Source organism: Typopeltis vanoorti, chromosome 7 (genome assembly GCF_054136105.1).
Source record: "Typopeltis vanoorti isolate ZY-2024b chromosome 7, IOZ_Tvanoo_1.0, whole genome shotgun sequence".
NCBI classification, from domain to species: Eukaryota; Metazoa; Arthropoda; class Arachnida; order Uropygi; family Thelyphonidae; genus Typopeltis; species Typopeltis vanoorti.
Genome location: NC_143555.1, coordinates 45,169,796 through 45,191,084, shown reverse-complemented (window position 1 = coordinate 45,191,084; position 21,289 = coordinate 45,169,796). Strand labels below are relative to the sequence as shown.

The window sequence follows — 21,289 nt, the reverse complement described above, 5'->3', positions numbered from 1 at the left end:
TAACTTACATCTGAAGTATAAGCTTAGCATCACTCTGTGTAGGGTTTCCATTTACAATGTACAGATATAGCATTTTCAACCTTAGTATGTTATATTCTTTTTTTTGAGATTAATTATTTTCTTTTACAAGAACCCACCAATAAAAGGTGTAACCCTATTGTACATTAGTACCTCTAGCATTAATGTTCAATGAGTTTACACCTTTTGTGTGTGTGTGTGCATGCTTGCATGATGCACATACACCTAATAAAAGTGTGGCTAACATTAAACAGAAAATCCACTGATGCATAATGTGAGAAATGTATGACCATTTTTCAATACCTTCCAATCCTTTTCCATAGTTTATGTATGTGGTTTACTTAGCTGGTTCTTCAATTTCTTTTTGTTTTTTACATGCTCACATTTCCATCTTTTAACGTCACCAGCCAGGGTTAATCTCAGTTCTATTTGTGCTGTAATCAGATGAAATGACTGACAATTAATCTGTGCCCCAACATTCAGTACTGCATAAGGTGACAGTAATTAAGCATATGTCATCTTCCATTGATGTGTTATGTGAATTTGGGACATGATGTGCATAGATTAAATCAAAATTAACTAAACTTGAATAACAGCAAAAAAAAAAAAAAAAAAAAAAGAAAAAAAAAAAAGAAAACATAGCAAAATACAAAAAAAAAAAAAAATGAGCTTTTTTTGAAAATCAGTCAACAGTGCATGGTGATTATAATTAAACCAGAAGACTGAAAATAAACATAATAATTCAATGATTACCTGCCAAGACGTAATCCCATTTCTTGAATTTTTTTCTCGATAGTGCTTTCAAGCTTGCTCTTTGAGAAGGAATATTCCAAAATAAATGCTTCTAGCACAAAGGCTGTGAAAATACTGGAAGCAAAAATAAGTAGTCAGTTAAATAAATAAAAAAAAAAAAAAAAAAAAAAATTAAGATGAAAAAAAAAGGGGGAGGGAGGATCCTAAAGGCAAAGCAATCTTCTTCAAACTCTCCAATTCTGCTTAATTATGTGTATATGTTACGGTTAAAGTGATAAATCCAGTTATTATTAATAATTACCGGTTAAAGTGAATAATTCCTAGAGGAGTCTGGTAAATGCAATAAAATATGTTTATAGGTTTTATATACAGGTTTTCATTCTCAATAGAAATTATAACAGCTTAGGTTAGGTTAGTTTATAACGAAAAAAGTAAGGAAAGTATTTCGTTTGCACTCAATGAAATCAGAAAGGTTAGGTTAGGTTAGGTTAGGTTAGTTTATAATGAAAAAAAGTAAGGAAAGTATTTCGTTTGCACTCAATGAAATCAGAAATCATTATAAACTAATCTAACCGATAAAAGTTAGGTTAGTTTAAAAAAGTAAGGAAAGTACTTCTTTTGAACTGAATGAAATCAGAAATCATTATAAACTAACCTAACCGATAAAGGTTAGGTTAGCTTAGTTTAGTTTAGGTTAGGTTAGGTTAGGTTAGGTTAGGCGAGGTTAGTTTATAATGATTTCTGATTTCATTGAGTGCAAAAGCAGTACTTTCCTTACTTTCTTCATTATAAACTAACCTAACCTAAACTTTATCGGTTAGGTTAGGTTAGTTTTTAATGATTTCTGATTTCATTGAGTGCAAAAGAATTACTATACTTTTTTTAGAATTAGAATTTTTTAGAATTACTAATTTTTTCATTTTAAACTAACCTACCTATATATAAAACATATAAACATGTTTTTATTACATTTACCAGACTCCTCTAGGAATTATTCACTTTAACCGGTTAAAGTAATTCCGGTAATTATTAATAATAACCTGATTTATCACTTTAACCGTAACATATACACTGATTTATTTCAAGTTTCACCCATGTAGGTTTAGTAGCCTAGCCTACACTATATTTAGTACTGTGGCTAAGAGTTAAACTGGAAATGTTGCAGTGGAGACCAAACATTAGGCCCTCTAAAAAGTAAGGCACAGTCTCATGCAAGAAACATTTCCATCCCACATGCCTGAGAGAGAGCGCATACACACACCATCTGCTCAGCCAACACATTCTGTTTCTTGTAGTAATACACACTAAAAACTGCTGTCCTACCAAAGTCACTGATAGGACTTTTGATCTTGTATATCAAAACAATGAGTATGGAAAGTGCTAATAGTATTTCAGAAGAGACTGATAGCTGGATGTCATTTAGGAGGAGCATCTGTACATGCTACTGCGCAATAATTAAGCACTCATGACACTGAGCCCAAGATACAAACCAGATAAGCCTAAAATAGTGAGTGATCGAGGACGGCTGTTACATCATCTTTCACTCAGACAAGTAGATAATCTGTGCTTGAGATTAGCAGACATCAGTAACCTTGTGTTTGTATGCTATATCTGAGAGTAAGATGTCATAAATTTCAGAGAATAGCTGTGGCTACAAGCATTTATTAACAACATCAAATATATATTATCATTAACTGGTAAATGTCAAGATTTGCAAAACCTGGAACATGGAGAAAGGAAAATCAACCCTGCAAAACAAGTCCCACTAAACACTCTTCTGTATGACAAAAGTATGGATATGAAGGATGCCAGGAGAACACTTTCTACTTGCGTGTGTTGCCCTAACAATAAAATTTGGAGGTGGCAGTGTAATGATATCAGGTTGTGTCTAATGATTTAGATTAGGTTCATGGAATCATGATGCTGTTCTCTATACTGATGTTCTGGGTAACTCACAGAATAGTCGGCTGAAAATATAGTTTCTACTTTCTCACAAATAGACAATTTGTTGGAGAATGGATAACCTGTTCCAGACTATCCATATTTGAATTCCACTGTGGCAAGGAGGTTTGCAAATGTCTATTATTATATAGATATCTCCACAAGGTCAAAAGACTCATCACAGGAGACCCACCCTAACCATTATTCACACAATACCTATCATCCTTCTCCTTGAACTCATTCATCATTGTGGCACTCACCTCAACTACCATCGGCAATCAATTCCACTCATTCACTACTCTCCAAGCAGTTAATCTTATCTGCACATCCTTACTAACTATAATTTTATACAACTTTCAGGAGTGACCACTTATCCTCTCCCTATTTGTCATGTGTATTGAAAAAGTTTTGTGCCTATCTTATAGAATCCTTTTAGTAACTTATAAGTTTATATCATGGTCCCACTTATGTAATAATTTTTCACATGGTATTCCATCAAATGCCTCTGCAAAGTCCAGCAGTATCATGGTGTAGTCATTTCCTTTATCCAGTGCTGCTGTCACTTTATTATAAAACGTGAATTAATTACCAAGACAGGACCTACCTTACACAAAGGCATGCTGCCCACGAGATAGAGTCATATTCCTATCCATCCATTCCTGAATTTTACCTTTAATCAATGTTTCTAATGCTTTACCCACCACTCCAGTGATACTAATTGGTCTGTAATTTGCCACTTCTGTCTTAGAGCTACCTTTATGTAATCGAACTATCTTACCTTTCCCTACCCTTGCCAGAACTGAGATTTAAACAGCTTTGTCAGAGGTACTTTGTTTTGCACATTCTCATAACACATGGGCGCTGACAACAGTCTAGTCCTAGTCCTAGTGATATTCACACTGATATTTTTCAATATGCTGAGTACCTCCAGTTCATCTACCTCAATTCTCATAAGGCTCTACATCAGCAACTGCAAAGTCTCCACTTGGATGATACACCCTTACAAAGTAATTGCTTCATAGGTAGGTGAACTATTTCTTCTGTTTTTGTCACTTTTCTATCATCAGCACTTAGTAAAGTTATCCTTCCTTTCATAATCATTCTTTTTCTGCTTAGCTAATTATCTCTCATAATCTTATTTGGCTTTCCTTATCATACTAGCCACCCTTCTTGTGTAAGCTTTCTATTGCTTATGAACATGCTGATCACCTTTGTGTTAAATATTCTGTCTATGACCCTTTCTTTTCTTTTTTTTGTAGCTCCTGCTTGTTATCACTAATTATCCATTTAATCCCTACTTGGTTTATTCTCCTGACTCTGGGTATGCAGTCTGATACTGCCTCTCTCAAACAATCTTTGACCACTTCCCATGCGCTACTGAGATTCTTTCTTTCTAGTTTCTTATACCTGGCACTGCTCTCAGCTGCCACCTAAAATTGTCATAATCACCAGCTTTGTTTTACCATATAAACCTTTCTTGACTGAGAATTCTGTACACTGAGCAACCTCCCGAAACAACACTGCATGGTCAATTCCCCAATCAGAGGAAGAGTTGCTATAGTCGTTATGGATAGATCTTTTGATGCTATTAACAGGTACAACACTCTTGAACAGTCGTTCCCCTCCATTTAACATGCTATTTTAGATAATTATTCCTTAGTAACTGTGTAAATGCCATTTGCATCTTGCAATGTGCCTTTTCCTTCTTCCAGTCTATATATCCTTCATACCTCAAGTCATTGAAGATAACTGCATCAGCAGCAAAATTATTTAATATATCAGAAGTCTCAGTGCAAAAAAAATTCCTGAAAATAATTATAAAAACAAACAAACATATCAATAAGTACAACAGACTTTTGAATTTCTAAACCATTCCTCAAGTTCAATCTCTTCATACAGTCATACAGTAGTTAACTTGTCAAAAAGGCTTAATGAAGCTGCTGTTAGCATTCTAAGTCTTGGTCACAATTTTACTGTTGCACTCCAGTAAGTACTGGCACTTGACAATGATCAACATCAAATGCAATATGCGTTCCTCAGCTCCTGAGATAGCTAATAACAATAGGCTTGATGGAAGTTTTTTCACTTGGCTATGCTACCAATTATATATTTGGTTTAATCCTTCATCCAAATGTACACAAAGTTTGTGCTTGAAGTATTTTTAGGACTGGGACAACTTGTGGTAAAGGTCGGGTAAGTTCTGATCACTTTCCTTAGTATCTCTCATAATGCAAAGCACATCTCCTTGCGGACATGTATAATGCTATGCATTAAAGGAAGGGCTGCTATCCAGACCAGTTTCGACCTTTATTGCGGTCTCTCACCTTAGTATCACCACCTCTGGGTCTGGCTTCCACTGATGAGACCTCAACAAAGGTCGAATCCAGTAGTCTGGGTAGTGGCCCTTCCATTAATGCATAGCATTATGCATGTCTGCAAGGAGATGTGCTTTGCATTATGGGAGATACTAAGGAAAGTGATAGGAACTTACCCCACCTTTACCATGAGTTGCCCCAGTCCTGAAAATACTTCAGGTGCAAACTTTGTTTGCTTACAAATTAAACCAAATATATAATTAGGATTGATGTCGCCAGTTCACTTTCTAGATCTTTGCTTCCCAAAATAAATCTATCTTCCTGCCAGCTCAATGCCCTCACTAAACTAGTAAAGATATCAGCATAGTCATTACTAGGTCTGACAAGGGAAGTGCTACAAATTATCCTCAATGCCAGTGAATACAATAAGAAAATGGCTATCATTCTTACAGACGTGTAAATTACAATCCCAGTAAATCACAAATCATGAAATTAAAAAAGCCTACTCAAGAAGGTTTCTTCCTCCTAACAAACATCACAAAAAATCTCAAACCCGTCAGTTGTCCCCCCCATCCCCCCTCGAAGACCCATAGTAGATACTAGTGATTCTCCCTGCTATAAATTACCCAAACAGTTACCAAAATCTCTTGCCCCCCCCCCCACCGATCATACCACATCATACATAAAAAAAAAAAACTCTTCCCATTTCAAACGTTCCATTGAAAATATAATTGTTTATGATGCTGATATCCTAGTGAACCTTGATCACTGACATTCCCTTAAATTACACTATATTGCTTTTTAAAAAAATTTTTCCTCACTGATCTCTTTTTCTTTGCTATCCAATCTGGTTATTTATCTTTGAAGAACAAAATTTATAAACATAAAAAATGTATACATTTTTTATAGAAGAATTTGAAAAACAAGCTCTTGACTCAGCCTCACTCAAACCTTCTATATGGTTAAAATACGTAGATGTGTTTTTTTTTTTTTGGCCCTCATGGCTCAGAGACATTCGACTCTTCTCTGTTGCCTCAAGAATCCAATTTACAATGGAAAAGAAAACCAATAATAGTGTAGTCTTTCTAGACACCTTGGTCACCTAACCCACCCACCTAATGATAACCTGTCCTTTTCAGTATATTGGAAACACACTCACACAGGTAGATACATTCACACACTTTCCCATCACCTCTCAACAGTATGGTGCCATAAAAACATTAACCAATACAGTCTATACAATTTGTTCCAATCAGACCTCTCTTGCAGCAGAAGTGAATCACATATACCAAACTTATTTTTATCTCATGGTTACAGTTCCCACTGTATCGAAAAAAGGATTAATCTTTCCCCAATCCAAGACCTTCTCTTCACAAAGATTTTAGCAATGATATTACCAGCCCTTATGTTCAAGGCACAACAGCTAAGAGAAAAAATATTCAGAATCTTAAAGAAACACAATCTTTGCACCACTTAAAACTAGCTACCCTTATCTGTTCCACTAAAGACAAACCCTCCTCCTTTCTCAGTTCCAGGTATATACAGTTCCTCGTTCCTGCAAGTTGGCCTACTATGGACAGACAGGAAGACCAGCTACCATCCACATGGACAAAAATAAAAGTACATCTGCAGTCATGATTATGGTCAATTTGGTCTTGCAGAACATGCTCAGAATCAATTGGAAAAAGACCAACCATGCTTCATCACAGTAATTTAGAAGAGGCAGACTGCTCTCTGAATTTATATAAAATAAGACGCAATGTATATAAAATTTTGAAACACTTAAATGCAGATACCAAAGAAAACATAAAATTAAACACTGAATTGAAATTAGAAGAATTTCTAAATTACTACACAGAATTGTGGACAGACAAATATTTTAAAAAAGACATTTGGCAAACAGTTAACAAAAATGAAAAGGAAATAACTAAAGAAGAATTAGAAATCAGCCTGAAAGAAACAAGAAATGGAAAATCACCTGGAGAAGATAAACTAGTTTCAGAACTATAAAAATATGCAGGAAATAGATTCAAAGAAAGACTTATTATTTTTAAATAAAATTTATTCAATTGGTATCTCCCCAATAGAATGGAAAAAAGCAATTGTGATTCCTATCTTTAAAAAAGGTAATTGAGATGACCCTAAAAACTATAGAGGTATCAGTATACTAAATTCCTGTTACAAAATATATAGCAGAATCTTAAATAGCAAACTAATGAAATATCCTGAAAACTTTATTTTAGAAGTACAGAATGGATTTAGAAAAGGACGATCATGTATAGACCCAGCCTTTTGCCTAAAATTAATAATAGAGAACAAAAGAGAATACAATTTAGAAACACATACTGCATTTGTTGACTTTGAAAAAGCATTTGACAAAGTTAAAAGAAACACATTATTTAACATATTAAAAGAAAAACAAATACCAAATAATATCCTAAAAGCTATCACAAGTATATATGAAAATAATCAAATACAAATAAGATTAAATCACGAGCTATCATATACGAGAGAGATAAACCAAGGGGTCCGACAGGGATGTCCCCTCTCAGCAACACTTTTTAATATCTACTTAAATGAAATAATAATAAAATGGAATAAAAATTTACATCAAAGAATTAAACTTTCTTCTACAGTAAACTTAAACACTTTCCTCTTTGCCGACGACCAAATAATAATTACAAATTCTGAAGATAAACTACAGAAAGCTATTTTAGATCTAAATGAGATATCCAGAGATTATGGTATGATAATATCAACAGAAAAATCAAACATTATGGCCTTTAAAGGACAAGATCTAGCAAGAACTCAAATAGTAATAGATAACAAGATCTTAGAACAGATGAATTCATTTAATTACCTGGGATGTACGATCACATATGAAAATGAAAAAAATATAAATGTAAAAATTGCAAAATATTTAAAAATAACAGGTGTAATTAACTCTATATTTAAACCAAACCAGACTAAAAGTATACACATTAGCCCTACCAGTCTTAATGTATGGAAGTGAAATCTGGACAATAAAACAAAAAGACAAACAAAGATTAACAACAGCAGAAATGAAGTTTATGAGAAAAACTGCAAAGTATACCCTATTTGATCACAAAAGAAACGAAGAAATTATGAAAGAATTAAACCAAGAACCAGTAATAGAAAAAATTAAAAAATATAAGCATAAATGGATGGAACATGTTCAAAGAATGAAAACAGAAAGATTACCAAAACAAGCCATTAGGAAAAAGAAAACCAGGACGTCCTCTTAAACGATGACTTCTAAGGCCGGAACAGGCCATGCTAGGCCTAAATCCTTGATATGCGTGATGATGATGAGGAGGAGGAGGAGGAGACTGTTCTCTGAATCTACTACTGCTGCTGCTCTTAAAAATCAACTTAATTTTAATAAATATGGTTGCATAAAACTTCCCAAAATACAGGAAACACTACTAATTTGAGATTCCAGTTTATATACTAGGCTATCAACAGGTGCCCCACATAGTCAGCCTCTAATCTTTAGTCCATGTGTTGCAATTAGTGTTTGTAGCTTTGTGTGCCGGCCTGGTTGGCCAAGTTGTTAGCATGTCCGTTCTCCAGCACAAGAGGCTGCGGGTTCGAACCCTCCCATGGGCATGGATGTTTGTGACTGTACTACAAACTTTGTGTGGAAATGGAATCTGTGACCCTACCACTTATTCTAGCAGAAGACATCATTGCCAAAACCATGTAAGATACGGCAGTGACAATATGGCATCTATGGACGTCAAATGTGAAGGGGAAAAAAAAAACTTTGTGTGTTACAAGTCTCATTTTGTACTCCCTATCAATGTCTCTGTAACTGAGATGAAATAATGGAAGAATTAAATGTTCATGATCATTTCTGAATGGACAATCATTTGCCTCAAGATTGGCCAGACATTCAATCTCCTAATATCTCAACTTCAACTGATTTTGCACTTCCTAACTCACACTGAAAAGCACTTGCTCTAAACATTTCATTCCAGAACCATTCAAATGTGCAGTCCATCAGGCATACACAAGTCCTTTTGTTCATGAAATTTACTCCATACATCTATAAATTAAACACCATTCCTCCTGCACAATCTTTTCATTGATTCAGCAATCATGGTTCTTCATCTCAATTCTGCTCTATCATAATGAGGCAGTAGACTCAATCTTTGGTTTTTTTTTAGTGGAAATATTAAATTTAGTTTAATCCTTTATCCAAGTGTAAGCAACCAAAGTTTGCACCTGAAGTATCTTCAGGACTGAGGCAACCTGTAGCAAAGGTTGACCAAGCTCATATCACTCTTTGTCTTAGTATCTCCCATAATGCAAAGCACATTTCCTTGTGGACATGTATAATGCTATGCATTAAGGGAAGGGCCACTACCCAGACCGGTTTTGACCTTTATTGAGGTCTCGTCAGTAAATATAGATGTTGAAAGTTTATTTTTCACTTGGTCAGACTATAATAAATTTAGTTTAATCCTTTATCCAAGTGTGCGCAAACTTTGTTTGTACACACTTGGATAAAGGATTAAACTAAATTTATTATAGTCTGACCAAGTGAAAAATAAACTTTCAACATCTTTCTCTAAATCCAGAGTAATTTAATAAAAAAGGTGGTACACCGTTTGGCAGCTCCTATGGGAGTGCTAATGCTTCTGCCTTGGTAACTTCACTTGGGCTTGGCTCCCACTGAAGAGACCTCAATAAAGATCTAAACCAGTCTGGGTAGTGGCCCTCCCTTAATGCACAGCATTATACATGTCTGCAAGGAGATGTGCTTTGCATTATGGGAGATATTAAAAGTGGAAAAAAACTTTCAACATCTTTCTCTAAATCCAGAATAATTTAATAATAAGATGAGACACCTTGTGACAACTCATATAGGTAAATATGACCTCCATTGCTTCCACCTTAGTATCACCACCTCTGGGTCTGGCTTCCACTGACGAGACCTCAATAAATGTCGAAACTGGTCTGGGTAGTGGCCCTTCCTTTAATGCATAGCATTATACATGTCCGCAAGGAGATGTGCTTTGCATTATGGGAGATACTAAGACAAGGAGTGATGAGAGCTTGGTCCACCTTTACCACGAGTTGCCTCAGTCCTGAAGATACTTCAGGCGCCAACTTTGTTAAAGGATTAAACAAAAGATAAACTTGGCTAAAAGATTAAACTAAATTTAATATAGTCTAACCAAGTGGAAATAAACTTGCAATATTTTCAGTAGAAAGTTTTTTTTAATGGAAAAGCAATCTCAAGAATACTCAAACTCAGCAAGGATACCATTTTTAAAGCACTTGAGATAATTTAAGATTACAAGTGAAAGATTAAAAATAATTTGTTTACTGAAAGCACTTTACTACTACCTTGTCACAAGTTGGATTATAATCACTGCAATAAAGTTCCACACATGCTCCTTTTTAGTAAAAGCCCTCAACATAATTGTTAAAAAACAGCAGCACTGTGATATTATTATTATTATTAAACAAGACCTCATGGAGTCAAAGACTCATCTGGGAAGTCCTTTTATCACACACACATCTCATCATACCATGTCTTAAACACACTCAAACTATTTGCAGACACCTAACTCTCAGGCAAGGCATTCCAATCATTCACAACTCTGCACGAAAAAAACCTGCCTCTCACTCCCCTACTCACACCCTCCTTATACAGTTTCCAGAGATGACCTCTGGTTCTCCCCTGATCTCCCACTATTCTCTGTAGAACTTCTCCACCATTGATCTTATAATAACCCCTTACCAACTTGTAGGTCTCTATCATATCTCCCCTCTTCCTTCTCTCCACCAGACTCTGCAAATTACATCTTCTCAATCTTTCCTCATACTCAACATTCCAGAGGTCAGAAACTACCTTAGTCAGTAGCCTTTGGACCCTTTCCAACATCTCTTCATCCTTCTGAAAACCCGGTGACCAAATCTGGGCACAATAGTCCATGTGTGGCCTAATCAAAGCCTTATACAATGGAACAAGAATCTCCCTACTTCTACACGTCAGTGTCCTATGCATCATTCCCAGAAGTCTTTGTGTTGTCTTCACAATTTTGGCAATGTGTCCCCTACATTTTAGATCCTTATCCGCTATCACCCTCAGATCTCTTATTTCTTCTACCTCCAACAATATATTCTCACCAAGCATAAATTCTGAATCCCATCTTTGTTTTCCAAATTTTAAAACCTTACATTTTGCAGTATTGAACTCATATCCCCATTTGCTTGCCCAATCACTCAATTTATTGAAGTCTTTTTGCAAGGCCACAACATCTTCACTATTCTTTATGGTTTTCGTCCCAACTTTGCATCATCTGCAAACAACTGAATATCTCCATCCAAATGTTCGCCAATATCATTAATATACAAGTTAAATAGTAATGGCCCTAAAACAGACCCCTGAGGCACTCCACTAGTGACTTTCCTTTTCCTGGATATCGCACCCCCACACACAACTTGTTGATACCTATCAGATAGCCAGTCTCCAATCCAATGCACTAATCTAATATCCAACCCCATCTGCTCTAGTTTGACTGTCAACTTATCATGAGGTACTCTATCAAAAGCTTTTGCGAAATTCAAGTATATTAATGTGTATCCTTCTCCTCTGTCCACGGAAGCAGTCACTTTATTGTCATAAGTAAGTAGATTACTAAAACATGACCTCCCTTTACCAAATCCATGCTGTCCATCAAAGATTATACCATTGTTGTCAACCCAACTCTGGATCCTAGTTCTCACAAGCTTCTCCAACAACTTAACCACCACACCTGACACTGAGATAGGCCTATAGTTTGATGCGTGAGTTCGATCACCTCCTTTATGAAGTGGCACAATCTTGCCCTCCTTCCACTCTTTAGGAACTTGACCAAGTGCAAGACTCGTATTAAAAAAATATGTCAAGGCAGGTGTCAACTCTCTGGCACATTCCTTCAGAATATGCGGTGATATATTATCAAGTCCCACAGCCTTATTTATATCTAGTTTACTCAACTCCCCAACCACCTCTTGCTCACTTACAGTTGGTCTCTCCTCCCCATCATCAACTGCTCTCAATCTCTCCATGAAGTCACATTCACAAGATTGAAAGATCTTTATGAACTGCTCATTAAGTATCTCCACCTCACATTCTGCAACAGCTGTCTTTATACCATTTCCTCCAATCAATGTCATCCTTCCATAATCATTCATTCTTTTGCTGGCTACATATCGAAAGAACTCCCTAGGATTCTTTTTGGCTTCATTAGCTAACTGCTGTTCATACCTCTCTTTAGCCACTCTCACCAACCAAGTCACCCTCCTTGCCTGGTCTTTGTAGACCTCATGAAATTGGATACTTCCACTTCTCTTATGCGGCCTCCACAATGCCCTTTTTCTCTGTATCGCATGCTTAATCTCTTTATTCATCCATTTCACATCTACTTTATTTAACATTCTCACCCGTGGAATACATTCAGACATTGCATCTACTAAATAGTTTTTGAAACCCCCCACCCCCAAGCTGCATTGATCTCTTTTCCAGCTAACTTCTCATTCCATGATACACCCGCAAGCTGTCCCCTGAGCTCTTCATAATCACCCCCCCCCCCCTGTAGTTCCACACATACCCTTTTTTCACAGGGGTCCTTGCACTGCTGGCAACCTCCCAGGTAATCACCTCATGGTCACTTTCACCAATTGGTGAATGATTTGACACCTCATTTATAATTACATCCTCTGATGAGATGACCAAATCCAAGACCCTTAATCCTCGTGTGCTCTCTGTTACATACTGTCTGAGGTAGTTATCCCTCAAAAACTCAAAAACAGAAACTCGTTTTCTTTACGTCCAGTTGCTATCTCTTCATTCCAGTCTATATTGCCATAATTAAAATATTCCATAATGATCACCCTTTTCTTATTTGCTTGGCTTATTTAACTATACATTTCGCTATCACCACCATCCACATTACTAGGTCTATAACAACATCCCACCAAATATTTGATTCTATTCACCTCTATCTCACACCATACTGCCTCAAAACCACTGGCCCTATTTGCCTCTTGCATCTCTACCTTGTATGGAAATAACTCTTTCTCTATCATCAATAGCACTCCCCCCCCTCCCCTTTTACCCTCACGAAACACATCATACCTTTCCATCTCTATTCCTGTCAGGATGTCGTCCTCATCTAACCATGTCTCACTTATTCCGACAATCTTTGGGTGAACAGATGCAATTAGTGCAACCATTTCATCCGCCTTATTTCTTATACTTCTAGCATTGGTATACAAACACAACAGCTCATTTCTGGATCTACAGCTAGTTCCACTGATACCACTCACTCGATGTGATCTCTCCATGCTGGACTGGGGGCCATTCCCCTTTCTGCTTCTTCATTTTAGAACCCTTTGCAATTCCATCTGTTTCCTCTTGATCCCTGATCATTCCATTTCTTTCCTGCCTACACATGCTCTCACCTCCTCTTGAAGCATCCACTTTTCTCATGCTGTGTACCCCTGTCCACCCTGAGCCACCCTGTTTCCCCTCTCCTCTTGCACACCCATTCTCTCATTTTCTATACTCATACCACTCACTTCCCCATTCATATCCACTTCTTCAATCTCTCCTGCTCTTCCACATCACTCCCCTCTCGATCTGATTCATTCTCTCTATTCACTTCTCTACCTTCCAGCAGCAGTCTCTCCAAGCGACTCACACCATAACTACTCAAATGCAGTCCATCGCTCCCATACAGTTCACTTCGTCCCTCAAACTCATTCCACACATTAACAAACTGCACTCCCATCTCCTCACACATTTCAGCCAGAATATCATTCATAATCCTTGCTCTCCGCCTCATTTCACCACAATCATACCTAGGCAACACACTGACTACCCTTCCTGTCACACTATTCTCTTTTATCTTTCCAAGCAGCCTCCTGATATTCATTTTGACATGCTCTTTGTTCTCTCTCAAATCATTTGTACCAATTAATACTATTAACTCTTTTGCTCACTCCCACCTCATATCCAATGCCTCAATCACTCGACTCATTTTACCGCCTGGAAAACATACCTTGTGCATTTTATCCTCTAGCACACCTTTAATAATGGAGTCCCCATACAACGCCACTTGCTCATTTTTCATTAACTCTTTCATGCCATCATGATTTATTTTAATAGTTTTGACCTGAATTCTCTTAATTTCATTCCGCACCCATTTCATTTCTTGCCTCATCCAATCCAATTCACTTTCCGAATCTCGCGACACATTCTCTCTCTCTATCATTAAATCTATCTAACTTTCTAACTCTCGCCCCCCCCCCCCTCTTCTCACTTTCCCTCTCATTCATCCTTCTTTGTTTCCGTACTTTTGGTCCAACATACGTCCAACTTTCACTATCATTCTTCTCACTTTCACTCTCATTTATCTTTCTTTGTTTCTGTACTTTCGGACTAACATGCGTCCAACTTTTGCTATCATTCTTCTCACTTTTACTCTCATTCATCTTTCTTTGTTTCAGTACTTTCAGTCCAACATGCGTCCAACTTTCGCCATCATTCATTCTTTTTTCGCTATCATTTATTCTTTTGATTTTTTTCACTTGCGATTTCTGCATCACTCCATTTCTACTTTCATTCGTTTTGTTTCTTTCCGCCTCACTTTTGTCCCTTTTAACATCCGTTATGGTTTTTAAATCGCTCTTTTTCTTTTTTCCTGATTTTTTAACATTTTTTTCGCCTCTCTTTCTCGCCATCCTTCTCTTTTAAACATGCACTGGCGACACAATCGGTACTAACACTTTCTGTCATCAATTTCATATTTGCATTCATCAGTTCCTCATTCAGGTCACACTTCGCACACACCCTTCTTCCATCCGCACTAAACATCCACAAATCATTTATGTAATCGAAGGAATACATATAACAGACCTCACACCTAACAAAACGACTGAATCTAAATTAAAATCATGGAATGACAATGTCACCGCCATTTTTTTTTCCCTCTCTGCAGGTTACTAGGTCTAATAATAACGATTTTGTAATTAGTTTAGACAAGAAAAATCCCCCACACTAATAATACCAGTAGCGCACAACGTTTACAGCCACTCTTACTCAAATAATTACGCACATATATACTTAATTATTCCTAGTAAAACTTATCTGAATCAGGAGCTCTTCAAATCGCGTCCACATCGCTTGACTCACTAGCGCGTTCTCCATATTCAAGAAGTTTATCTGCATGTTTAGTATTGAATACTATACTATTTTTTTCCCCTGCTCACTATTGCTTGAATATAATTATTTAAGAATTGATAATATAGAGTTATTATTTAGCAGCATATATAATATATAGTTCTCATTTGGCAACACCTGTTTTAGAGATAACTCTAGAAGGTTTTTTTTTTTTCACTTGGCTGCCAAATAAATTATAAACAGACAAGAAATTATACTGTTATTTTAATACTACACCCAAGGATCAGCAAACAAAGTATCTTCATGACTCAGATTAAAACAAGAGTATAATTTCTTGTCTTATATTTACAACAAAATGAAAAACTTTCTCTAGAATTATCTCTGATCCAGATTATTTGAAAAATATGGTGATGCCCAATTTTGCTTCTTGTATATGGGAAATATATGAATTTTGCATAGGTATCTTCCTAGGTCTAGCTTCCACAGAGGAGACCTCAAAAAGGATAAAAACCAGTCTGAGCAGATATCCTTTCCATATTGTATAGCAATATACAGGTAACTCTCATTATATGTGCTTTCATTATTCATGTCACTGCATATATGGTTTCCTTTCGTATATATAGACCACTGCTGTTTCCTATCCAAGAACATGGAAGCTTTTATGCATATGCCTCGTTTCCTACCTCTGTCAGCTGTGCTCCATGTCCATTTTGAGTCTCCCTACTGCCTTATGGTCTTATGCAGTGTTGTTATTATTATCTGTAAATAACTTTTGGACCATTTGAGTATGATGTCTAGTAAGAGGACAAAGGAAACTAAGAGTGAAAAGAAAAATGTGAATAAAGACCAAGTTAAAAAAAGGCCTAGAAATCCCATTATTTAGAGGTGAAGTTATAAGTACTGAATTGGTTTGCAAGACATGAACATAGCATTGACATTCAAAGGGCTATTAAACAACTCTATAGTGAGAACTAATTGTGATGATGCTGATAGTTTGTAAGAGCACTCAATTGTTTATGAAACTCACTATGACCAGAGTTACAAAATTTTGACCTCATGCAGTTGAGAAAATGGAAAGGATGCTGGTTATATGGATTGAGCATCAGACCCAATGTAACATTTTTGTCTGGGGTGATCATACAAGAGAAGGTGAAAAATGAAAAGTAATGGCCACCTTTTGCTGCAAATTGTGGGTGGCTCAACTGCTGTAAGAGTTGTTATGCATTCCACAATCTCAACATAACTAACAGGGCTGCGGTGTAGATCATGTTGCTGCTTAAGAATTTAATAATCTCTTCAAAGCAAATATGGCAGAAGGTGGTTATACACCAAGAGCTTCTTACAATTAGAAGTTGAAAATGAAGTCATTTCCCGTGATCGATTCTTGAAAATGCACCATTCAACTGCAGCTTGCAGCTAAAGAAGATGTGGTTATGATGGATTAATCCCGAAGATAAACTACTACTTTAATAATCATTTATTTCCTAAGCACTGAATATTATATTTACTACTTGTACCCCTTAATATATATGAAAAATAGGTGCCTTTTTGATTAAATTAATCTTAAAAGATCAGAATCCTACTCATTTGGGATTATCTCAAATTATGATCCTACTCTATTTCTCAAATTATGATCTTCATGTTTTACACATTTTCAATATACATGCCAATTCTCTAGAACACAATTCCCATGTATAATGAGAGTTGCCTGTACATATTAAACTAAATAAAGACATAAGATGACATAATAATAAAATTTAGCAACAGAATGATGCCTACATAAATAAAAAAAAATTATTACTTTATACTGTTTCTGAACTTATAATTCACGTTGCTCATTTTGTAATCTTTGAATATATAAAGAGATAAGCAAAGCTTTTATGTTATGAAGCACCTTAGATCAGAACCGAACGTGTCTTTTGACTAAAACTCTATTTTTTAATTAAAAATAAAATAAAAATTTAATGAAGTGATATATATATATTGCCTACCTTTGTTGCACTTTTGGCAATAACGATCTTTAAAATTTGGAATGGAGAATGCAGATGGTGATGAATGAGTATGATATTAGTGATAGATAATATAGTAAGATGGAACTCCACTGAATTTTAAAATTTAAAACACATATGAATAAGGAGTTAAAAGCATAAAAAAACTAGGATACTATTAAAAGATGAGAATAAATCTGGTAATAAATGATGTGATATTGGAAGTTTATTTTCCACTTGGTTAGACTATAATAAATTTAATTTAATCCTTTACCCAAGTGTAGGCAAACAAAGTTTGCACCGGAAGTAGTTCAGGACTGAGGCAACTCGTTGTTACGAGTTGCCTCAGTAACACAGTAACAGTAACTCAGTAACAGTCCTGAACTACTTCAGGTGCAAACTTTGTTTGCCTACACTTGGGTAAAGGATTAAACTAAATTTATTATAGTCTAACCAAGTGGAAACTAAACTTCCAACATCTTTCTCTAAATCCAGAGTAAATTAATAATATGATGGTATACCTTTTGGCAACTCGTATAAGTAAATATGACCTCTCCATTGCTTCTGCCCTTAGTATCACCACTTCTGGGTCTGCCTCCCACTGACGAGAACCTCAATAAAGGTCCAAACCGGTCTGGGTAGTGGCCCTTTCCTTAATGCATAGCATTATACATATCTGCAAGGAGATGTGCTTTGCATTATGGGAGATACTGAGACAAGGAGTGATGAGAGCTTGGTCCACCTTTGCGACGAGTTGCCTCAGTCCTGAACAACTTCAGGAGCAAACTTTATTTGCCTACACCTGGGTAAAGGATTAAACTAAATTTATTAAAAATGATGTGATATGATTAGTAAATACACTATAAAACTTTTAAAATATAAAAATGAAAAATATTAAAAACTAGAATGTAAAAATTATAAGGATAAGAAAAGAATGGAAAGGATCTGATGACAGCTTTCCCGAAATGGCCTTATTTCACTCTGTAAATCGATTTCATCTTTCAACATATATTTTGATGTTATACTTTTTAAGACATTTACATTCTTTTCTTATCCATACAGTTTTTACATTCTAGTTTTTAATCTTTTAATACTTTTTACTTTTAAATTTTAAAAGATTTATAGTGTATTATTTATTTATTTTTTATATGGTTCCCACTCATGAAAGGTTATTAGTAAACCTATAGTACATTTGTACCATGCATGGGGTAAGGATTGTTTCTTCTATTTTTATCATTTTTATATATATATATATATATATATTATTTATTTATTTTTTGCAATTTTTATTTATTTTTACATAGGCCAGAAACCCTGCTCTAGAAACCAAACACACAACTTTTTCAAGCCACTTGAGGCCTCGCCCCGGGCAATAAAATTCATCTCTCACCTAAAGACAATCACCAACATCCATGCCCACAGCAGGATTCACACACGACCTGCTGGTTGGAGATTGGGTATGCTAACCTCTTGGCCAACCATGCCACCAAATTAGTATTTAATAATCATATCACATCATTCATTACGAGATTTATTCTCATCTTTTAATAAGTATCCTATTTTTTAATGCTTTTAACTCCTTATTCATATCTGTTTTAAATTTTAAACAACTTCAATGGAACCCTATCTTACTATTTTACTTATCACTAATATCATACTCATTTATCAACATCTACAATCTCCACTCCAAATTTTATAGACTGGTATTGCCAAAAGTGCAACAAAAGTATATAAAGTATATATTTATTTTATTTTTTATTAAAAATTAGAGTTGCAGTCAAAAGACAAGTTCTGATCTAGGGTTTTCGATAACATAAAAGCTTTGCTCATCTCTTTAGATCAAATATTTATTACATTGCTAGGTATGTGAATTTCAATACAGATATTCTACAGATTGTAGGATGCCATTGTTGAAATTCACATATCCTACAAATTAAAAATAAATGAATTTCATTAAAAGTTAATAATGAACTATTTGTAAAGTTTTTAGTTAAACGTTTATTTTTGTATGTTACGAGCAAGGTGTTTTGATGCTATTTTTATCTTTAGGCTACTGTAGTCTTCTTAATAAAATACATTCATTTAAATTATGTGTTAGAGGTTAATTATACTTTTGTATGAACTGTCAAAAGTTGAAATATTGGCGCTGTTTATATTACTTATGAGAGAAGTAAAGGTTGCCACTGTGTTATTGAAAGTGATTAAATAACCTTATCTAAGTGGATAAATGATTGCAAAATGAAGAACTGTTAAAAATTCCGTTTGTTTCATTATAAAATTATAATTAATAAACTTTCCTGTACTATGAAAAGAATTTTATCATTGTTTCAAGTACAGCACCGAAAGCAGTAATAGCAGCATGCAACAGTGGACTGGAGCAGAGGTTGCTCAGTTGCTTCTCTGAGCGTGCGCAGGAGTGACAGGAATATTATTGGAGGTTGCTAAGTGTTCAGCTGTTTTGAAGTAGGAAAGAAACACACCAGGAGGAGTTTCTGTATCTTCAATGTATGAAGACAGAACAAAAATTAGAAGAAGAGTTAGAAATGAGAGGACTGAGAGAGGATATTATTTAAAAGTGAAATAATTGAAGTTTTTTTTTTTTGGCAGGCATTAATACACAAAGGATTTATTTCATTTAAAGCTGAATGGAACTTAATTGGCTCTCCAGTTCATACAGAAATGGGTTTAGTGAAGTTTTGTGTTGTTTTATTTAGAATTCTTAGTCTTAAGAGCAATTTGATGCTGTTGACATGTTTTAGTTATTTCTTCAGAAGCTTTCATCATATAGAAGACAAAGTTGTTGTGAGGTGATAAAACTGTTAATAAGTTTTTAGTTACCTATTCAGTGGAGTTTGCTGCTACTTTTATATAGAAAGTAAAACAAGTTACTGAAATGTTTTAGATGAAGACAAGTTTTCTTCAGTATTCCATAATTTGAGATGTAAGAAGAGTTTGGTTTATGTTGCTGTTAGAGAGAGAGCAGCTTTTGTGTTAGTCTTTCTCCTGTATGAATTGAAGAAGGAATAAAATTTTCTGTTTGATGCAAGAAACTGAAATTCCAAAAGTTTTGTCATATAGGATGATTACTGTTAGTTTACAAAAATTGAAGGGAAGCTGTGTAGCTAATATTTTAGAACAGACCTTGTCTAATGGTTAAAAAAGATCAACAAATTGATTGTTCCTCCCATCTCTCTCAACATGCAGACTATAGTATGCTAGCACTGTTTCTTATATCTGGGGCACTGCAGAAAAAATAGCCAGAACTTTAAAAGAATACAACTTCTGCACTGCATTCAAACCTGACCAAGGATCCTCTACCTCCACCCTCTCTCTCTCTCTCTCTGTTCCAGGAGTTTACAAAGTTTCTTGTTCTTCCAATTTATCATATTATGGCCAAATTCAGAGATCTGCCTCCATAAATATGGTTAATCAGGTCTAGCTGACGATGCTCTGGATAATTTGCACAGAATCAAATGGAAAAAAAATATCATGTTTCGCCACAACAGATACAAACTTTAAAGGCTTTTTTTTAAGAATCAGCAGCAGATTTAAAAATCTAACCAAATCTTAATATGTTTAACTGAATTAAACTTTAAACTGTGGGAAACTTTAATTCTTAGGACTCTCTCTCTCCTAATGGCACCCCCTCCTCAGACTTTAGGCTTTCAGTCTAAGTTTTCTACTTATTGTTTTGTGCATTTTTGCAATTTTAATATTGTTTCCTTGACGATGTCTCAGTGACAGAGACAAGATATAGGATCAATTAAATTTCTCTTTAATTATTTATGTGTGTTATGTTGATGTCACTAAACCATATAATGAGTTCAAATCACCACATAAGTCTAGTCAATTTTATGTTGTATACATTTGTGTTTCTTTTTATAAACTAAAGATTTTATTTTGGTTATATGGTGTGTGAAGACTCACACACTGTATACAGAAAAGACATTTATGTGATACAAATCTGTGTGCAAGGTAAATTTGTAGTTCAGTTTCAGGTGTTTTCTTCTTATTTTGAAATTAAGAATTAAACCACTCTGAGTGTGAGGAAGTAATTAAAAATTCACCCTCCC

At 35.3% G+C, this 21,289-nt stretch overlaps 1 protein-coding gene across 2 annotated transcripts in view; it reads right to left on the bottom strand.

Annotated features, from left to right (window-relative positions):
• The window catches only part of LOC150104641 (two pore channel protein 2-like), a 480,610-nt gene that overhangs the window by 34,381 nt on the left and 424,940 nt on the right, over positions 1-21,289 (bottom strand). For both annotated transcript variants that reach the window (XM_090395240.1, XM_090395242.1), the window contains exon 16: positions 772-885. In XM_090395240.1, coding sequence (XP_090251366.1) covers positions 772-885 — 114 coding nt within the window. The remainder of the gene's footprint in view (positions 1-771; positions 886-21,289) is intronic.